Here is a 22,177-nt window from a genome sequence, read left to right as displayed (position 1 = left end):
TCTGGGACCCTCAGGATGACACATTCAGCAATCTTGCTCTGATTATACATTATTTACCTTCAGAGGTGATTGTATCAAACCAGCTGCCATAAGTGTTTTGTTGTGCACCATTCTAAAACAATAGCATGTTATTTTTTTGTAATAGCTACTGTAAATTGGACACTGCAGTTGGATTAACAATAATTTAAGCTTTCTGCCCGTATAAGACATGTCTATGTCCCCGAAAGTTGGCTGTTGTATCCAACGTTTTCTAGTCACATTATCCCATGTTGAGCAACAATCGTCCCGGTTTAGGGATACCGATCCCGTAGAGGTTTTAAATTAGGCCATTTAGTCTGGTGTTTGATATAGGCTCAAATAGGATAAGGGACTATATGTTCAAGAGTTGCTTAGTTTCTCAGTGTTTTAACTGGAAACCAGTTGGCCTGCCTACCCGCACCTGTCCACCCCCCAAAAAAATATCTTCCTTTCTCAGTAAAATGAATGGAGAATTTAGAGCCCTCTAACTCGAAACAAAGCCAGTTCCACTGCATTTTTTCCATTATTACCACCTAATCTGGGACTGATTTAGACCAGGAACACCAGATGGGTGCAATTAATTAGCAGGTAGAACAGAAAACCAGCAGGCTCCAGCCCTCAGAGTAAGAGTTGAATACCCAGAGTAGGGTTTCCCCAAACTCAGTCCTGGGGCCCCACTGGGTGCACTTTTGTTTTGCCCTCGCGCTACACAGCTGATTTAAAGAACTCATCAAGCTTTGATGATTTTAAATCAGCTGTGTAGTGCTAGGCCAAAAACCATAACTTCCACCCAGGGGATCCCAAGGACAGAGTTTGTGGAAACCCTGATCTAGAGATAATCAAGTGAAAACAAACTACCAAGAGTTACAATACCATGTTCAATAGGAAAGAAAAACAGCATGCTGGATGGTTTAACTTTAAAACTTTGTTCAATACAATTTGGTATGTACATTTTACAACATGGTTAACAAAGATGTAATTTGAAAATACATTTTAAATACACCTTAACGGAAATTGAAAAAGTTAATTAACACAGTTGCTCTTTTCTGCAGAAAAAGTGCCAAGATTAAAATTTAATTCAGGACTTCCCCACAAAACAAGATTCTCTACATACATGCTAGGTTTCTAACAGTTCAGTGACACTGCCCTAACTAAACATACACAGATATTTGTAAGAAAAACACTCCATCTGATGTAAAGTTAAATCTTAATGAATACATTTAAAAAGTAGATGACATGCCTTTTGAAATAAAAAATACTTTCCTTTAAGGATTTTCTTTTAACACAAAGCTGCATGTATTGTACAATATCCATTGTACAATAAAACAGGTATAATTCACATAAAAATGAACTGGATGCACATGTCAAATAGCCCATCCTTACACAATTACAAAGTAAGCTCTCCCTTGATAGAAAAGTGCCAGGCCCCCTTTAAGGAGCAGGTTCATCCTCCTAGGGCCATGTCAGGCTTATGGGGCCAACTCTCAACCAACCGCTAAAGTGGGTATGGATAGGGTTGCATATTTGAAAATGCTATAGAATAGGGTATTCATTATTTATATATATTTTTTATAATGGTGAAAAAGAAATTACTCATTGTGCACTGTTCAAAGCAGCAAAAATCGAAGAAATTGATAGATCCTTTGGATCATGGACTTTTGATTTGTTAATTCCCCCCCATTTTGGGATCAAGTGTGGAAAGAAAATTACATTCATAGTCTGGAAATATTTAGCATTGGCAAAAAAATTTTTTTTTAAATGATGTGCCCTGTAGTGTAACTCGTCTGTCAGTTCAGTTTTATAGGGTGATGATTTCCAGAAAGGCAATGAGAGAGCAGGCTAGGACAACTGGTATTCTACAGGGTTTTTACCCTCAGTCCTTCAGATGTTTGGCAAAATGACATGCATGATTAGCTGGGATAGGGCACAGTTGGATTCACCTAACAACTTTGTTCGCAGGGCACAATTCAATTTAGAACAAAAACAGAGCAAACGGACCAGAATTTCCTTTCCGATTTGAGTGTTTTGAAATTAGAGGCTTGATTGTCTCCGACTTAAACACTTCCAACGAGAGAAGAAAAAGAGATGACATGGGTGGGGATGTTTGATCATGTTTGGAAGGAGGTTTGTATGGCACCATATACATGACCAGCTAATGTACAAGTCCATAATATCAACAAAAGGGCCGAATGGACATGGTACGGTGACCGTTTTAGGTGTAATTTTTTCCTTACAGTTTGTCATCAATAAAGTGTCTAATGATCTGGTTAGGCCACATTAATTAACAAGTACAATATCTGACAATGCATCACGGTATATTTCTCTACAACTCTCCCAAGTCTGGACAGAAACATCCAGACATTCATAACAAGGTTCTCCAATAACGCTTCTTCTTTCTACTGCATTTAAAAAGGCTTTAAAGCCATATAATAAAACCAATTCCTAAAACAAACAAAAAACTAGTAGGCAGGTTGAGTTTATACCACAGTGACGAGGCTTGCTGTTTATATGCTGGTGGTGCTACACATTGGGCTGTTTCAGGACCCAGCCATCCATCCATCTATATGCCCCCAGTAACAGACAGGGGTGAAATCTACATGAGTTATAATTCAATACTAGACATATCCATAAAAATAAAACCTTGGTTGAGTACAAATACATTGAAATAAATCAATGAGCAATAAAAATGTTACTATAAAAGAAAAAATGTCAATAACACATCGCTTGAGAAGTGGGGAACATTTAGTCAAACGAACTCTGTCCCTTGATGCAAATTTCTTGAAAATTTTACTAATTGATTGATTGGCAAAGTGTCCTATTCAAACAAAGCCAACTATTGTTTAAACAGAAGTACAAATTATACAGGAAGCTGTGAATTTGTTCAATTTGATTTGACATAGCGTGGGGATATCCTACCATAACATCAATGTTATTTTCCAATCAATAGCCTTGGAGAACACCTACATAAAACATAGGCAGAAAAAAGCAAATGCAACATCGTGAAATTGGGTAATATAACACATTGCGGTGACAAGTGTCTACAAAACAAAGAAATTCAGCTAGAGGAATGCATAATGAGATCCTATAGGCTACTGGTAAAAAGTTTGTAAAAACCCCAAGCTGGAAAGAAAAGATAAGCTATGTACCCACACACACTTTACTGGCCATTCCTGTTCAAATTGGTCTGTAGCCAATGAGTGTCACTGTCAACAGTCCCATGAAAGCACCAAAGGGAGCAAGTATAACCCTCTTCTCTGTCAGCTAACACATTGTCCAGACAGCACCTTGGCCCCTCCGCTAGGAAGCAGGGAGAAAGAAACTGCTCCTGAAAAAAGCCAGTCAAAAGGAGGAGCCTTCTTGATCTTGCCCACAGTAATGTGATCTAAACCTGTGGCTTTGTAAATTATTTTTAACCAGATGTTGCTTCAAAAATTTGACTTTGCATTGTCGTTATCGATGAAAAAAAAAAAACTATGTGGGGTAAAAAGAGGGAGAAGTGAAACCTTCGACAGTAATGGCAATGTTGTAATCCAAAGAGGGCTTTTTACATGTCTGTGTTGGTTTATTCAATCACTCGTTATCTCTTCTGTCCGTCTGTTCCAGGGATTAGTCTGGGGGAAGAAGCTCGTGCAGACGAAACCGTTCTCGAACATGTGGCCTCACATCCTCATTCTGGAGCACAGGAGACAGAGACCATATTAATACCACAGGGATATGAACCTAAACCAATGATTTAAAGAGATGATTTCTCTGTTAGTGGCGAGACCATTTCATTTTGTAAAAGACTTTGGTAGCATGCTACTAAAAATGAATGTTGGGGGCATCGCAAAGCACATGTCAATGACAGCTCAAGCATGTATGACTTAGAAATAAACAAATTATTACTATCCAAGCATGAGTAAAACACGTAAAATGTAGTTTGTATGTACCAGCTCAACAAGCTTCTCCAAGAACGGGACAAGCTTCAGGAGTTCGTTGTCATTTTTGTCCATGAACCAGCTCTCAATGGGAATCCCATTGGAAAGCTGTAGGGACATAGGAAGGTATACTCTGTATTGGATTGTACAACAGCATATATCAATTCTGTGAATATCATTTAAAATGAGAACAATAGGCTTAATTACGCTGTGCTAGGTTGGGTTACAGATGTCCCTTGGGACCGAAAGGCTCACCTGATATGCAAAGGCTTGTGGTGAATTGTCAATGATGACGGTCTTGGACAGGTCTCTTCCAAGGATGTTCAGGTCCTTGATGTAGTTCCCTTGTACGCAGACACAATGCTCACGAAATAACCTGTGTCTAGGGTTAGTGGAGAGGAAAATAAATCAATTGTTAAGTCTAAAGGTCTGTTTAAGAATAATTCAGTCAAACCACAACGTTGACAACTGAACATCACATGCAGGTGCAGACACATGCACGTGTCCATTGCCCAGCCCCAAAACCACAATCAACAGACACAGCAACCTCATGCAAACAGAACACTATACATGCATGTCAAAGCTAAGGCTTGGTATTCTATTACAAAAAACACAGCGGTTACAACTTCCAATGCATCTAAATGAAGGGGTAGAAATAAACATTTAACTTACCTAACCAACTGTTTCTTGGGATCCAAGATGTTGAGCAACTTGTCTGCATAAACCTTCTTTGAGGCAGTGAAGAGAATGATCTAACGAGGAAAAGACAACTGAATACGTTTCTCATTTCAGAGCATCTTAATGCATGCAACTGTACTCTTTCCATATACTGTTACAATTAAATAGGAGAAAAGGAAGCCCAGTTTACCTCATAGATTTGAGACATGCGCTCCAGGAACTCTCTGAAGAACGGCCTTAAACGCACATACACCTGCACACAAGCAAAGTATCAGTTATTTGTACAAAGTATTCAGAGGCCTCCGTTTCTCCTAGAAACTGATTCTGCATCTCCGACTTTCACCTGTGGCTGTCTACAATGGCACAGCTTTTGCACCCTCTGGTGGAAAAGTAAAATGCTTAAATATGTCCCATTTAAAATAGAAACTCCTCAATATCAAATCTCAAGGACTTCTGTATACCTGGTAAATTACATCTTGAAACAGGACCGGGAAGGTAAGTGCTGCATCGTCCAACTCATTCAAGCTACAGTGCACCAATGTCTCATCCTGGTAGGAATCACAAAAATAGTTGTAAGTTGCAAACCACCATAACAATACCAGTTAAGTGGATGTACCATTTACAGTAAAAGTATGCTTGATCTGAAAAATGTGGGTCGGAGGCTCCATACGGACGGTGTGACAATTGCGGAACCGCCAGAGGTATGCAGAGGACAAATTGAGCCTCCCAAATTTTGTAACAATGCCGAGGGCTCCGTATAGCTTCGCATTGACATGATTGGTTGACGGCAGGTGGGGGGTCCATCCTGTATAAACAAACTCACTTCCTCCACAACAGTTTTGAGCTGCTCCGGGAAGCGCAAGTAGTGTGAATGCCCTGCCTTCTGCAGAGGCCGTACCACTGTAAAAACTGCACGGCCAATGCAGATGTCGGATTGAAGAGCACCATGTAATCATCACTCACCAGGTCGAGAACCAGGGAGAACTCTGGTGTACTGCGGGTCTTTAGTGGGAGAGCAGGCTTCCTGGTCAGCTGTTCCTCAGTCAGTGGAGGTACATGCTTGATGAAGAAATACCTGGACAAACCCAAATCAAACCATTCAAAGGTAAATACAGGACTTTCAATGAAATCACAAAAAAATAAAACACTGAACAAAAATATAAAACGCAAAATGTAAAGTGTTGGTCCCATGGTTCATGAGCTGAAATAAAAGATCAATGAGCACAAAAAGCTTAATACTCAAGTTGTGCACAAATTTGTTTACATCCCTGTTAGTGAGCATTTCTTTGCCAAGATAATCCATCCACCTGACAGGTGTGGCATATCAAGAAGTTGATTAAATAGCATGACCATTACACAGGTGCACCTTGAGCTGGGGACAAAAGGCAACTCTAAAATGTGCAGTTGCCACAACAATGCCACAGATGTCTCAAGTTAAGGAATCGTGCAATTGGCATGCAGGTACAGTTGAAGTCGGAAATTTACAAATACAGTTACTCAGTTTCACAATTCCTGACATTTAGTCCTAGTAAAAATTCCCTGTCTTGAAATGTCAGAATAATAGTAGAGAATGATTTATTTCAGCTTTAATTTCTTTCATCACATTCCCAGTGGGTCAGAAATGTACATACACTCAATTAGTATTTGGTAGCATTGCCTTCCCACAATAACTTGGGTGAATTTTGACCCATTCCTCCTGACAGAGCTGGTGTAAATGAGTCAGGTTTGTAGGCCTCCTTGCTCACACACACTTTTTCAGTTCTGCCCACAAATGATAGGATTGAGGTCAGGGCTTTGTGATGGCCACGCCAATACCTTGACTTTGTTGTCCTTAAGACATTTTGCCACAACTTTTGTCCATTTGGAAGACCCATTTGCGACCAAGCTTTAACTTCCTGACTGATGTCTTGAGATGTTGCCTCAATATATCCACATAATTTCCCTCCCTCATGATGCCATCTATTTTGTGAAGTGCACCAGTCCCTCCTGCAGCAAAGCACCACAACATGATGCTGCCACCCCATGCTTCACGGTTGGGATGGTGTTCTTCAGCTTGGAAGCCTCCCCCTTCTTCCTCCAAACATAACGATGGTCATTATGGCCAAACAGTTCTATTTTTGTTTCATCAGACCAGAGGACATTTCTCCAAAAAGTACGATCTTTGTCACCATCTGCAGTTGCAAACCGTAGTCTGGCTTTTTTAATGGCGGTTTTGGAGCAGCGGCATCTTCCTTGCGGAGCGGCCTTTCAGGTTATGTTGATATAGGACTCGTTTTACTGTGGATATAGATACTTTTGTACTGGTTTCCTCCAACATCGTCACAAGGTCCTTTGCTGTTGTCCTGGGATTGATTTGCACTTTTCGCACCATAGTACGTTCACCTTTAGGAGATCAAACACATCTCCTTCCCGAGCGGTATGACGGCTGCATGGTCCCATGGTGTTTATAATGATGAAGGTGGTACCTTCAGGTGTTTGGAAATTGCTCCCAAGGATGAACCAGATTTGTGGAGGTCTACAATTTATTTTCTGAGGTCTTGGCTGATTTTTATTTTTATTTTCCCATGATGTCAAGCAAAGAGACACTGAGTTTGAAGGTAGGCCTTGAAATACATCCACAGGTACACTTACAATTGACTCAAATTATGTCAATTAGCCCATCAGAAGCTTCTAAAGCCATGACATCATTTTCTGGAATTTTCCAAGCCGTTTAAAAGCACAGTCAACTTAGTGTATGTAAACTTCTGACCCACTGGAATTGTGAAACAGTGAATTATAATTGAAATAATCTGTCTGTAAACAATTGTTGGAGAAATGACTTGTGTCATGCACAAAGTAGATGTCCTAACCGACTTGCCAAAAATATAGTTTGTTAACAAGAAATTTGTGAAGTGGTTGAAAAACGAGTTTACGACTCCAACATAAGTGTATGTGAACTTCCGACTTCAACTGTATGTCCACCAGAGCTGTTGCCAGAATTTCATGTTAGTTTATGGTAGAGAAATTGTCTCCAACATCGTTTTAGAGAATTTGGCAGAACGTCCAACCGGCCTCAACAGACCACATGTATTGCGTTGTGTGGGCGAGCGGTTTTCCAATGTCAACATTGTTTACTACGGACAACTAAGACAATTGCATTTTTATCAATGGCAATTTGAATGCACTTTTATTTAAGTAGGCAAGTCAGTTAAGAACAAATTCTTATTTACAATGACAGCCAATCCAGGACAACTCTGAGCCAAATTGTGCGCCGCCCTATGGGACTCCCATCACGGCCGGATGTGATACAGCCTGCACATATGGTACAGTCGGAAAGTATTCAGACCCCTTGACTTTTTCCACATTTTGTTACATTACAGCCTTCTAAAATGGATTACATTATCACATTTACATAAGTATTCAGATCCTTTACTCAGAACTTTGTTGAAACACCTTCGGCCTTCTTGGGTATGACGCTACAAGCTTCACACACACACTCACGTACTTGGGGAGTCTCTCACATTATTCTCTGAAGATCCTCTTGAGGATTGGATGGTTGGATGGGGAGCGTCGCTGCACAACTATCTTCACGTCTCTCCAGAGATGTTTGATCGGGTTCAAGTCCAGGCTCTGGCTGGGCCACTCAAGGATATTCAGAGACTTGTCCCGAAGCCACTCCTGTGTTGTCTTGGCTGTGTGCTTAGGGTCGTTGTCCTGTTGGAAAGTGAACCTTCGCCCCAGTCTGAGGTCCTGAGCAGGTTTTCATCAAAGAGCTCTCTGCACATTGCTCCGTTCACCTTTCCCTCAATCCTGACTAGTCTCCCAGTCCCTGCTGGTGAAAAGCATCCCCACAGCATGATGTTACCACCACCATGCTACAACGTAGGGATGGTGCCAGGTTTCCTCCAGACGTGACGCTTGGCATTCAGGCCAAAGAGTTCAATCTTGGTTCAATCTTCATCAGACCAGAGAATCTTGTTTCTAATGGTCTGAGAATCCTTTAGGTGCCGTTTGGCAAACTCCAAGCGGGCTGTCATGTGTCTTTTACTGAAGAGTGGCTGCTGTCTGGCCACTACCATAAAAGGCCTGATTTGTGGAGTGCTGCAGAGATGGTTGTCCTTCTGGAAGGTTCTCCCATCTCCACAGAGGAACTCTGTCAGAGTGACCATCGGGTTCTTGGTCACCTCCCTGACCAAGGCCCTTCTCCACCGATTGCTCAGTTTGGCAGGGCAGCCAGCTCTAGGAAGAGTCTTAGTGGTTCCAAACTTCTTCCATTTAAGAATGACGGAGGCCACTGTGTTCTTGGGGACCTTCAATGCTGTAGACATTTTTTGCTACCTTTCCCCAGATCTGTGCCTCAACACAATCCTGTCTCGGAGCTCTACGGACAATTCCTTCAAACTCATGGCTTGGGTTTTGCTCTGACATGCACTGTCAACTGTTGGACCTTATATAGACAGGTGTGTGCCATTCCAAATCATGTCCAATCAATTGAATTTACCACAGGTGGACTCCAATCAAGTTGTAGAAACAACAAGGATGTTAAATGGAAACAGGATGCACGGGAGCTCAATTTTCTGAAGGTCTGAATACTTATGTAAATAAGGTATGTTTTTTAATTTGTAATACATTTGCAAAAATATCTAAAAACCTGTTTTCGCTTTGTCATTATGAGGTATTGTATGTAGATTAACGAGGAACTTTTTTTTTTTTTTTTTTACTTCATCCATTTTAGAATGCTGAAACGTAACAAGATGTGGAAAAAGGGAAGGGGGTCTGAATACATTCCAAATGCACTGTAGATACCGTGACAAGATCCTGAGGCCCATTGTTGTGCCATTCAGCCGCTGCCATCACCTCATGTTTGAGCATAATTCACAACCCAGTTCTTCCATGGCCTGCATACTCACCCATTGAGCATGTTTAGGATGCTCTGGATTGACGTGTATGACAGTGTGTTCCAGTTCCCGCCAATATCCAGAAACTTCGCACAATCATAGAAGAGGTGTGGGACAACCGGCCATAATCAACAGCCTGATCAACTCTATGCAAAGTAGATGTGTCGCGCTGCATGAGGCAAATAGTGGTCACACCCTACTATTTATTTGGTTATCTGTGACCCAGTTGCATGTCTGTATTCCTAGTCATGTGAAATCCACAGATTAGAGCCTAATGAATTGATTTCAATTGACTGATTACCTTAAATTAACTGTTTTGCTTTGAAATTGTTGCATGTTGAGTTAATATTTTTGTTCAGTACATTTTCCTTTTTTGTATTCACAAGATCAAAATTAATTCTAAACATTCATATTTTGGCCTTAACTAAGGCTGGAATATTTTGCATAGAGGGAGCAGATTTGTACTTACGGGTCAAAGACCTCCCAGTCCTCCTCGTATGTCCCCTCTGCAGGGGCTGTGGGCTGTGCCTCCACATAGCCTCCTTCTGGAGGGGCGTCTGGGGCTGAGAGGTTAGGAAGGAGGAGACCAAGAGAAATGGGCAGGAGAGAGAAGTGAGCATGATCCTCGTCCATAATGACATGGACTCTACACCAAGAAGACATTTCTTTATCTCCAGCTACCTGTGAGAGGAGGCATGTCTGTTGTGTCTGTGACGACCTCTTCTTCCTCGACAGGCACTTCTGGAGGGTGTGGGGGCCGCAGCATGTTGCTGGAGTAAAGGGGCATAGTCGTACACACTTCCTCAGTGGAGGTGGCAGTGCAGGTGGGGGTCTCCTCCACCGTCTCCATGTCCAGCTGCTTGACGATCTCCTCAGCCTCCAATGCCTGGTCTGGGGAGTCCGAACCTGACGTGGCTGAAAATTACATTAGATTACTATATTATATTTATACTACTTATTACTGTAGTTTTGCAGGGAAGTTAGATTTGACCACAATATTTAAAAAAATACAATAACATACAAATAAACATCATACAAGGTAGAATGAAGACCGAGGTAATATAGTAGGCCATTACCAGTGCAGGGAGTAGAGACAAACATGGAACAATGTAGGCCAATCTAACATATTTCAAGTCAAGTTTCTGCAGAGTAGTTGGCACTCTTCGACCTCAAATCATTTTGGGGTATTACCATTTTTATTTGCTGGTGAGAAGAAGTTGAAGACTGGAGAGAAGATGGTTCCCAGGAGTGTGGTTCTAGGCGGACTGGTCAAAGTCTCTGCCGCCTCCTCCAGCTTCCCATTGGGCTTCACAGGCTTACTACTCGTGTCATGGTTCGTGTCATGGTTTGTTGCTTCTGTGGTTTAGGGTGAGGAGCAGGTAAGGACAACATGATATGTCGCTTTATCAAGGCATGCAAAACTCCTGTAAAAAGGCTTGTTGGTGTGCAAGGTATGATTACTGAACAGAATAACGTTTCGCTCCGGTCTTTCAATTAATCCTCCATTCTTTTTCCAAACTCACCCCCGTTGACCGAGTTCCTCCTGCTGACCCTGGAGATTGTCCTCCTGGGGGCATCGCCACCTTGTGGTGTGGAAGAGATCAGGTTGTCGTCTACGTCGCAGGTGAGCCGTGTCTTCTTTGCTGGGTTCTCCTGCTCTACCTGAAGTAGAAACACAACTCATATCAGAACTGATGGGAGGAGTATAACTTTAGAATAAAGAAAAATCTTAAAGTATTCCCAACATTTAATTTTGAATCTACCCACTAGCAGAAGGCCAAAGGAATTCTGACTCATATCTGGTTGGATGTACAATGGACTTGTAGTACGCCAAGTGACAATGTCCCAAGACAAAGAACCCATATGCCTTCCCAGGGGGATTATTTCTCTCCTGAAATACTGTATCAGCCAACCCTAGCTACCTACTTGGGCTGCACGATCAATTGAATTCAGGAAGAAATTGCGATATTGATGTGCAATATCCATATCACAAGAGGCTGCGATTCTCTACTTTCTTTGACACTCTAGACTACGGTACCTTCTCCAATAAGATTCCCTAGACTCCATTCACTCTCTACATGCACAGAGGATGCTGACCAATCACAAGCGGGCTCTCACTCTCTGTAAGGCATGCTGGCTAATCATAAGCATCCCACAGAGCACGCAGTTAGATGCTGGTGAGGAGAGAATGGGCTTTACCTCAGTTTGTCGGAAACATGAGTGCTGCTAATGCTAACAAGAACAGCGATTTGGTGTCAAAGGGCGCATCTTCAGTGGCATGGCAGTATTCCAGCTACAGGCAAACCGTTGTCAACCAAATGCATGTTGTGCAAAAAGTGCCTCAGAGTTTTAGCAACAACACAACAAATGCATTCAATCGTTTGAAGAACCATCCCCTACTTCATGAAGATTGCATGGTGAAAAAAATAAATAAATAAATAAAAACGCCCGACAGCAGCAATGCCCCTCAGCCACCTATGTTAAACAGGAATTGACAAGGGCCCTATGAAAAAACATCCCGCAGACACATAGAAATCACCCAGAGGCTATCACATAGCCAAAGACATGGTTCACATTTAGTCAGCAAAGATTATATATAAAAAAAGATGATAAACAAGCTGGACAGGACACAAGATTCTGTCTCTCAAGTCACCATCTCAACGCTGTATAGCAAAATTAAGGGATAAGTTGAAACAGAGCTCACATGATTACAACATAGTTGTATTATGGTCTAGTATAACATAGGGATGGGAATTGCCAGGGACCTCACAATGCGATATTATCACTCTACTTAGGTGTCGATACGATATGTACTGTGATTCGACACTGATTTTATTGCGATTCAATGTTCCAAACATAATGCTTACCATATGTCTGCTGCAGAGGGATAAGAGAGCCATGAGAAAACGAGTTGAGCAGTCAAGGAAATAAAAGTGCTGAAAAACTAAAATTGTTTAAAAAGATATCGAACGAGCTATGAAGGGAAAATACTGGAGTTTGTGCAAGTACAGCCAACTAGAGCAAAAATAATATTGTAATGGTCAAAACAATACGATATAGCGTTACAAATAACCCAATATGTAATTATCCCCCCCATCACTAATATAACCACCAAGCCCTACATTAGGCTACATTTTATTGATAAGGAGTTCCAACTGAAAGGTCCGTGCTTGCAAACATCATAGGCTACTTCCCCAGAGATCACAAGAAAAAAAAAACATAGCTCTGGGGTTAAATTTATTTTATCTTTATTTAACTAGGCAAGTCAGTTAAAACAAATTCTTATTTTCAATGATGGCCTAGGAACAGTGGGTTAACTGCCTTGTTCAGGGGCAGAACGACAGATTTGTACCTTGTCAGCTCGGGGATTCGAACTTGCAACCTTTCGGTTACTAGCCCAACGCTCTAACCACTAGGTTACGCTGCCGCCCCAGCAGCAAAGAAGATTTAGCCGCTTGGGGCCTGAACGAGGAGCATTAAGTGTGCATAACGATCACAGTGCACACATGGTGAAGGCCATCGCGTTGAATGACGACCAGACTGCACCTTGTAAATTGGTATGTTGTTAAATGAACTTTGACTTATAATGATGATTCAGCCTACTTATACATACAATCATAAGCTTCCAATTCCATCTGCAGCCTATGGCTGGCTGAATAAATAATGAACTTAGCTTTAAATAATTAACTTGAAGAACTCCATGGTAAAATAGGAACTGATGTTATTCATTGGTTAAATGAACAACATGCTAAACTTATAGCACACTATATTTCAAGGATCATCAACTAGATTCAGCCGTGGGATAATTTATTCTTCAGTGGATGGTCAGGGGGCAAGAACATAATTACAAATCATTTGTAGGCTGCAAATTGACCACAATAAGCTCCAAAAATATATAATATGACTAAAACACAATTTCAAACGGTTTCCATTTGTATACCTTCACATCTCACTACTATGCGTGGGAATACTTAAAAAAATATTTCCTAAATTAAAATCACTTGGAGCTGATTTCCTGGTGTTTTTACAGTCTATTATGTCCAACAATTACATTTTTGGGGGCTCAGAAAACAAATGAAACCACCTGCAAGCCAAATCTGACCTGCCAATTGGGGAACCCTGCTATAGATTGATGATCATGTTAAATTAGGTTTGTTAATATGTAGGTGTAGTAATCCTATCATCATATTTCAATGTTGGAAAATATTTGCTTAATTTGGTTTTGTATTCATTTAGCACAGTATGTATTAACTCAATCTCATTTTAGAAATGATGTTTTCTACCCAGACACGTGTTTTAAACATGTCTGATGGAATTACCAAGTTTTTACCCATGTGTTAGAAAATTGCAATTGCAATATCGGCCCCCCAAAAATTGCAATTATTATTATTTAATTTTTTTCAAATCATGCAGCCCCACTACCTACTATCCTTCTACAATCTCTATAGCCACCACTAAAATTACAACACTGCTGGAGTTCTAAGATAAGCTGCTGCAATCCACCATGCATTTCTAGGGAAACATGACACTGGGGGTACTGAAACAGACTTTATTTAGCCCCGTCCAGATTTAAGAAGTAAAGGTCTAGGGTGTGTGTGTGTGTGTGTGTGTGTGGGGGGTGCGCAAAAAGGTGCTGCTTACACAACACGTTGCTAAGATGTTAAACTAAGGACTGCATGTAACTTTAGTGATCAAACAGCTGTGGAATGTTCGAGGGGTGTTACCATGCCGAGATGGCACCCTATTCACTATATAGTGCCCTACTTTCAACCAAGACTCACAGGGCTCTGGTCAAAAGTAGTGTACTATATAGGGAATAGGATGCCATTTCGGAGACAGATAACAGAGAGACGGCTCACCTTGACAGCATTTCCTCTGATTAATTTCTTAATGGTGGACAGCAGGCCTCTCCCGCCACCTGTCGGCGTGCACTCCTCCACTTCTGAATGCCTCCGCTTGGTCCGGGATGGGCGGGGCGCATGTGCAGGGCTCGACTGCTGAGATGCCTTCCGCATTCTCAGCCTCATTGTTTTAAGAGCCACATGTAAGACTGGAGGACAGACAGGGCAAAGCGGGTTGATGGGCAAAAGCAGACAAATGGGGGGAGATTGGGTGGGACGAGAGAGAAAGAGGGAAAAACTGTTAGTGTAAGACCTGATTTTCCCCCTCTTCATACGTCCACATAACATACAGCTTAACAGCTAAAAAGGCGTGGACAAGCTGGTGATTTGAAAACTCAGTGAACAAAAAACACCAGCAGAAAAAGTGCTGCTGCTGCTGCTAACATCTGGTTGCATTCAAGACACCATTTCCTTTGCATCACAGTACATCATTGCTGCCTCTGTGAGCCAAAGACCCATCACACGACCCGACAACTGAGTAGTCAAGACTATTTCAGTGAACGTGTTTATCTAACAACTGACGGGACAAATTGATCAAAAAGTATGAAGACAGAGTAAGATGGCCCTATGGGTTTCATTAACGAAAAAAATAAACATGCACAAGGAAAGTGATTTACTGTAAGTAACCACAGCTCTCTTCTCTCAAGGAGCACAATCCCCCCCTGTACTTACCACTGCTGACCAAACCAGCTCTGCACCTGCAATTTCACCCATTGTGAGTAATAATCGTAGGTTGTCTTCAACAATTTCACAGATAAAAAAGGGGAAACCACAAATTAACGTGTTCTTTGATTCATCACTCCTTGTTCATTTCTCTGTGGATTTTATATGGCAGTGGCAACCAACTTCAAGGTGCATTACTACAACCGACTGGAGTGTGGACCTCGTTCTTCTTTCAAATCACTCACGTGGGTTAGTATGCTCCTAAACACCAATGAGGAGAGGCGGTACTTGCAGCGCTTCGCGCATCTAAAATAGAAGCAGGTTCTATTGTCGCACTTGGCTACACAGACACCCATTGACGCGCGCAAGCTCGAGGAAATTCTTGAATAAAGTGCATTTTGCAAAGCAAGTTTTGGTCAGCATCCTACATTACATAACTGTCTGAAAATGTGTTCAGACATGTCCAGGACCTATCTGGCACCATGCCAGACAGCGGACACAGAGCCCTCTCTATCCACCACTCCCATTGCACTGCAGAGAAACCCACTGCTTCACTACATCTGCATTACATTACCATGGGGCCTGGTCTAAACAGTGAACACACTCTCAACAGATCCTAACAAAGTCCATTTACATCTCAGATAAACCTTGAGGAATGTGAACACACTATCCCTTTTTTTCAGTCACTAATGTAAAGTTTCCATCCCTTGCCAAAATGTGTGAGGGACAATTTTTTCTTTTATTACCCAAATTAAATTAGCAGTTGATTACAGGGCAGGGATTAGGGGAACGTATGTGCCTTCAACACTACAACACTACAATCTTCACCGTGACGAAGCAATAGCTGTTATGTTGAACTAGCATAACGGGGATGTTACGCGGTACTATTGACGTAATATGACAGCATTAGTGTCCTTGTAATGACTGCAAGCCCCATGGGCACAGGGGTGCCAGTGTGAGCAATGCAATGCCGCTATGGAGAGGTTAGCTACAAATCAGAGATTAAAAATAGCTTCAAATCCAGAGACTAAAAAAATGTTATGCCTAGATAATAATAATAATAATAATAATAATAATAATGTAGCCAGTAAACATGATTATTTACAAATGAAGGAACGACCTAGCTCTCGGTTAGGCTAAGCCAGGCATCAAACAAGGCCCGCGGACCGAATCCAGCCGACGCACTGATTTGGGGTGTCAATTCATTTTGGCCCACTTCCATACCGCCCATGATGCACTGCACTACAAGTCACAGGAAGCACTGCCAACATGCCAAACAGCAGTGCATTGCCACACACACACAAGCCTGCATGCTGTATCATATCACTAAATGGCAGTGACCGAATCTACCGGACCGAAAGTTTAAAGGTGTGGTAGGCCATGCTAAGTGTCAGTTCCAACTGATCATTGCGGTAGCCTACAGAAAACGTCATCTTTGTTGGCTTTTATTTTTTTAAGAGTAAGAATGAATAACCAAAAAGCCAAACCTTTCAATAAAACACCATGCAAAGGAGAAATGTAGGCCTATGACAACATCTGAGCAGTAGGCTAGGCTACAACCACCTAGTTAGGTTTTTGTTATTTGGAGTTAAATCACATCTGCAAGCATAGCAGCAAAGGCTGGACAAATATTATTTAATATGTTAAGATGCTATAAAAGCATCCTATGTACATAAGTGGTTAATATTAAGAGCCATATTTTTTGAGAGAAAAAAAAATGGGCAGTTTGGGTCGCGGTTGTAGGCACGTTTTTTGTAAAAACAAACAATAGGCTATGTCTGGCACGCAAATTTGTTGTGTTTTTCTCTTCTTCAATATGGCCATTGTGCTGATTGAGTTTGATACCCCTGGGCTAAACCAATGCAGCAGAAACGGCATGCTTCAATTTTGCCTGCAGAACTCAGCATGGATGCAAGAGCCAATGAAGATGAATCACACATATATACACACGTTCGTCTAGTTATAGCATGCCTATTTTTTACCATCTCAAATCATGACGCATTCACAGCTTCCAACAACCCAAGGCTGCACCAGAAACACTATACTGCGGGGAAGAGGATTTCCTTATTTCTCTCTCTCTTTTTCTAAGAACAAAGGAAATCTATGGATATATAATACACACATCAAGTAAGGTTGTGGATAAAGCTATATTTCAGAAAAGTATAGTACAGACTATCCATTTTCACTGCACCCAGATTTCTGAAATTACAACCAGCTGTTACACATGCTACAAAGAAAACAACCTCTATAGTAGCTAGATGCTAGCTACACACACACACCATTATACTAGAGTGCTTTATAAAACAAAATGTTAACATTTTTGGGGGGGGGAAGATGTGTGAGAACCATTGAAATTGCCTCATGCACACACAGCTCAGCGGTGTGACCGTGATGTAAGTTGTTACAAATGTAAACAGGCATTACCTCATTTATCGTGGCTCAGTTTACCCTACTGCAGGGTTATTAAACTAAATTCTTACGGGGCCTAATTTGAAAAAGGTTATTTATATTATAATCTTCTGAAGCACTTAAATAAAAATGTCACTAGAAGTTCATTTTGAGTGCTTTAAGAGCAGCCTAATTCAGTTCATCAAATTGTTTAAATAATGGAACACATTTGTACTTATAACACAGTTTACCGCATTCACATTCATTAATTTCTACTTTCCTGTTTGTTTTACATGCATAGCTTCATTTTGGTTTTATTTACACATAGGAAACCTTTTATGCATAGCATATCTCAGATGACCAGCATCAAATTCTGTCCCATTTTCAATTTCTTCATTATTTTCTCTGTCTACTTTTGTTATTTCTACACATGGTATATCTCAGATGACTAGTTTTCGCAGAGCAGTCTCTCTCCCCACCGCATCAGTACAGAATGGGTGCCTTAATAAAAAAGCACCACCTCTGTAGGGACTAACTTTACAACAACATTTTATGAGTTTGCTTTCAGTTCATCTAACGACTCCAACATCACAGGAGTGATTTGTACTAATGGCTGAATATAGTTGCGCAGTGAAGGGAAAATGGAAGGTTTTGTTTGAGATTAAAATCAGGAGAAAATAACATTTTTAAAGTCTGTTTTACCAATCATGTCAATGGCTGTCTCATCCCTCCCCTGTAGTCCCAAATTAAGTCAATTCAATTGATTGAAGACGTCACAAAAACAAAACATGATACGAGCTCCTCAAGCATTTTCGCTAGATATTTGTTGGCTTTCTTGTGGCGGCAATCACGGAGAAAAGCAACCATCTCCTCCCAAAGATCACATAATGCTCTCGAGAGCATTACCCTTGCTTAGCCATCGAACATCATTGCGTAAAAGTAGATCATGATTCTCAGCAGACTACAAAACAAGCAATGTTGCAGGCTAGGATGTTGAACGGATAAAGTTAATGGTAGTCCAGTGTTTTTTAACTCACAGCCGAGTTAAGCACGAAACACGCTCTGGTGTAGTGATCTCATCTGTGGTGAAAGAGCTGATGGGCGGGCAGACAGACCCTGTACCCCTGTTAGCAGCGCTGATTGGCTGTAACGGGTATGTTAGGTGATATTAATTGACAGCACTTAACGGGCAGGACTACAGGAAAACATTTCTCCCATTGGAGCATATTGAACGAGGGCTCCTTTTGGTACTAAGAATCCAATTTTTGCTGGAAATGATTTGCTTTTCTTTTTATATGAATGTTCAGAAATGTATCAAATGTATCTAAATTGATAAACGGCCAGTTGAATAGCCCTGCCCTAGAGTATGACCAAATTTTCCAAGGAGTGCATGAAAAGTTCAGTTAAATTGTTTGCATCAAGACCATTCTTGAGTTGATCTGGTATCCAAACTGAATATTAATATTCAGTTTGGATTAACCACCAACACTCCACGTCACTCACCAATATGTGTTCAAAATGCGAGCTTGTGTAATGTAGTAACACATTGTCCACATCAAGGAAGGTACCACAACCTAAAATAATGAAATATGGCAACTTCAATATTTTAATGTAGGATGACACAAACTCAGATGCACAATTTAAGTTGTGTAGCACTTACTTCTCAATGCATATAGATTTAGAGCACCCCAAGAAAACATTCCCAAATTACAAACTGTTAAATTATAATGATGATCGAACCCAACTTTTAGAGCTTCTCCAAATAAACTAACTTCAGGAAAAAATACCACAACGCCCCGCGGTCAGCGTCACACGATGAATGTAAAACTTTGTAAAAAGTGGGATTAATGAGAGGGAATAAACTGGGCGAATTGGGCATTTACTCAATCTGCAGGTCACATTTCATCCCTGAGAACTTCCACGTCTATCAACAATGGAAGGAGTATTTCAGCAAGAAGTTGCTTCTCAAAGTGGATGGTGCACCTACCATAAATGTGGCTTTAAAGCATCTCAAAACAGGCAGCAGCACCAGCATCATCATGGGCTTCAGTGAGCATGGAAGTCAAGCAGGTAAGTGAAAGAGCTATGCTAACGTTAGCTAGCTATAACAGATTTCGCTCACATCATCTAAATAACACTGAAAACTAACATGTTTTAGTTTAGGTCACGCAAATATGTTCACACAAATACATATTTCCACATATAATTGATTAAATTACATTTCTTCTATAAAGATTGTAATTGTGTCAATATGTTGTGAATATTTTAGAAAATGAGTTTCCATATTAAAAAGTGGAAGTGCCACTTACAGCTCACCATGCACAGTGGACTACAGGCAATATGTTCCTCCACCATGTACAGTAGGCTACAGGCAATATGTTCCTCCATCATGTACAGTAGACTACTAACAATATGTTCCTCCACCATGTACAGTAGACTACAGACAATATGTTCCTCACCATGTACAGTAGGCTACAGGCAATATGTTCCTCCACCATGTACAGTAGGCTACAGGCAATATGTTCCTCCACCATGTACAGTAGGCTACAGGCAATATGTTCCTCCACCATGTACAGTAGACTACAGGAAATATGTTCCTCCACCATGTACAGTAGGCTACAGGAAATATGTTCCTCCATTGTGTACAGTAGGCTACAGGCAATATGTTCCACCACCGCGTACAGTAGGCTACAGGCAATATGTCCCCCCACCGTGTACAGTAGGCTACAGGCAATATGTTCCCCCACCGTGTACAGTAGGCTACAGGCAATATGTTCCTCCACCAAATGAATCATAGAAATTACAATCTTGCTTTCAGGGCGTTCCTTATATGTGGGGAGCATAAATTGTAAACAAAGATATTTTAGAGTTAAAACCCATGTATATTTAAGCAGTAAGGCACGAGGGGGTATAGTATATGTCCAATATACCATGGGCTGTTCTTACGCACGATGCAACACGGAGTGCCTGGATACAGCCCTAGTGGTATATTGGCCATATACCACGAGGTGCCTTATTGCTATTATTGCCCTGAATGCCGATTGGCTGAAAGCTGTGGTTTTTCATACTACGGGTATGACAAAACATGTATTTTTACTGGTCTAGTTGCTACCTGGACTTTAATTGGGGGCTCTAGAAAGAGTACCCATAGTGACTGCAGCAGCCCATTCATTCGCCCTCGCTACTAATCGTTTGGTGGTGGCGGTGCATCGTTACATAACATGTGGAAGGTATGGTTAGATGAGGGGATGGTCGAGCAACACCACTCACACTTCATTGAAATAGCTAGTTAGCTAACTAGACAAAGTTTGTCTTCTGGCAAGTTAAACGAATTGTCACCGTTCAACATGTTTCTGATTCCTTCGTGTAATGGGTCAACGCTGGTTAAATTCAAAAGAAAACATGTTAAGCTTTCGCACTTGTTCCACAGCTAACGTAACCAACTAACTTCTGCTAATGGCCATGGACGGGCAGCGCTAACCAGGCTTGCATACACAAAGTGGGCGGGAAATTAAAGCTTGCTACCGACCACTCGTGTCCAGGTAGGCCGTAAAAACAGGGTACCAATAGTAACTAACTAGCTAAACATCACGCGAGCTCGCAAGCTGCTAGTAAGTAACAAACATCGAGAGCAGGGCGCGAGGTTAGTTAACGGTAGCTAGCCGTGGCGGCTACCCCGCTAGCTAGCAAAAAAAAAATGCAGTACCTAGCTAACTAGTTACTGTACCTGCCATTTCTCTGTCCATTTTCAATTGAGAAATGTTAGCTGTTTGGTTATGCTGTTAGCTGTTATAGCATCTAGTTAATGAAATTAAACGTAGATTGTGAGAGGCTGGACAAGCAATATTTAGCCCCTTGTTCTGTCCAAAGGCACATTTGACTAGCTAGCTAACATTAGCTAAACTTAATTAGCTAGCACTAGCCAAACTTTGCTAGCTGATTAGTTAGCTACCTAGCTTGGCAACATGGATCTAGTCAATTAGCTGTTTTAGGCAAGAGTTAGCCAAGACTGTTGTAAATGTATAAGAAATCAAACCAACATTTACAAAAACATTCTGTAATTTCCCGCTGCGAAATGGTTACATGTTAGCAAACCAGGAGGCCGAGATTGCAGCAAGACAGGGTCAAATTGGCTGGCTAGCTACTGTAGATTGTTTTTGTCCATGCCTTGGGGGCGAGAAAGGAAAATATTTATTTGTACGTCACTCACACATGCTGAAAGACGCTTGAAATAATCCCTACTTACTTTACAGTACTCCACCGTATCTAGAAAACGAGTTGACTGCTCAAGCACTGCTGGCTGCCACGGTGCGGACAGCAGCTGCTTCTTCGTTTTCTTGGTTCCTCTCTGCTTTGCTGTTTTTATGAACGGTCTAGTAGCTGATACTGCGATGTGCTCCAGACGCCATTTCCCGCCTCCTCACCCACACTCGCTCGATGGCAGATACCCGGATGACAGAGGACCGCTTGAGCCAGAGGCGTCAATGAGGTGTTTCGTTTATCTGCCCCGGGTTACCCCGGTGAGAGGAATTTGTTCGGGTGAAGTGATTGCATTCATTCTGGAACCGGACTGCTTCCGGGCGTGAGCCAGGTGCCCCGCTCTGGCGGACAGCAAAGTCGGCTCAAAACAAAAGTAACTAATTAAGCACGAGTTCTAAGTCGAGTTTTGTGTTTTCACATTCAAAAGTGATTGCTTAGGATAAAACCCATTTACCTGCCTTCCCAATGAAAACTA

General features: G+C 41.5%; 1 protein-coding gene across 1 annotated transcript; it reads right to left on the bottom strand.

The window, feature by feature from the left end:
• Positions 1-925: 925 nt before the first annotated feature.
• On the bottom strand, positions 926-21,897 carry LOC106562148 (CTD small phosphatase-like protein 2-B). Its single transcript, XM_014126802.3, has 13 exons — positions 21,689-21,897; positions 14,350-14,540; positions 11,014-11,152; positions 10,682-10,846; positions 10,172-10,405; positions 9,960-10,053; positions 5,577-5,688; positions 5,075-5,161; positions 4,804-4,866; positions 4,608-4,687; positions 4,191-4,317; positions 3,948-4,043; positions 926-3,690 (listed from the first exon to the last, which is right to left on the bottom strand). The coding sequence occupies exons 2-13, from the start codon at positions 14,515-14,517 to the stop codon at positions 3,625-3,627; spliced, it is 1,431 nt and encodes a 476-aa protein (XP_013982277.3). The 5' UTR covers positions 14,518-14,540; positions 21,689-21,897; the 3' UTR covers positions 926-3,624.
• Between the last annotated feature and the right edge of the window lie 280 nt (positions 21,898-22,177).

The sequence above is a fragment of the Salmo salar genome, chromosome 11, assembly GCF_965601325.2.
Source record: "Salmo salar chromosome 11, fSalSal1, whole genome shotgun sequence".
Taxonomy (NCBI): Eukaryota; Metazoa; Chordata; class Actinopteri; order Salmoniformes; family Salmonidae; genus Salmo; species Salmo salar.
This window is presented reverse-complemented; position numbering and strand designations above follow the sequence as displayed.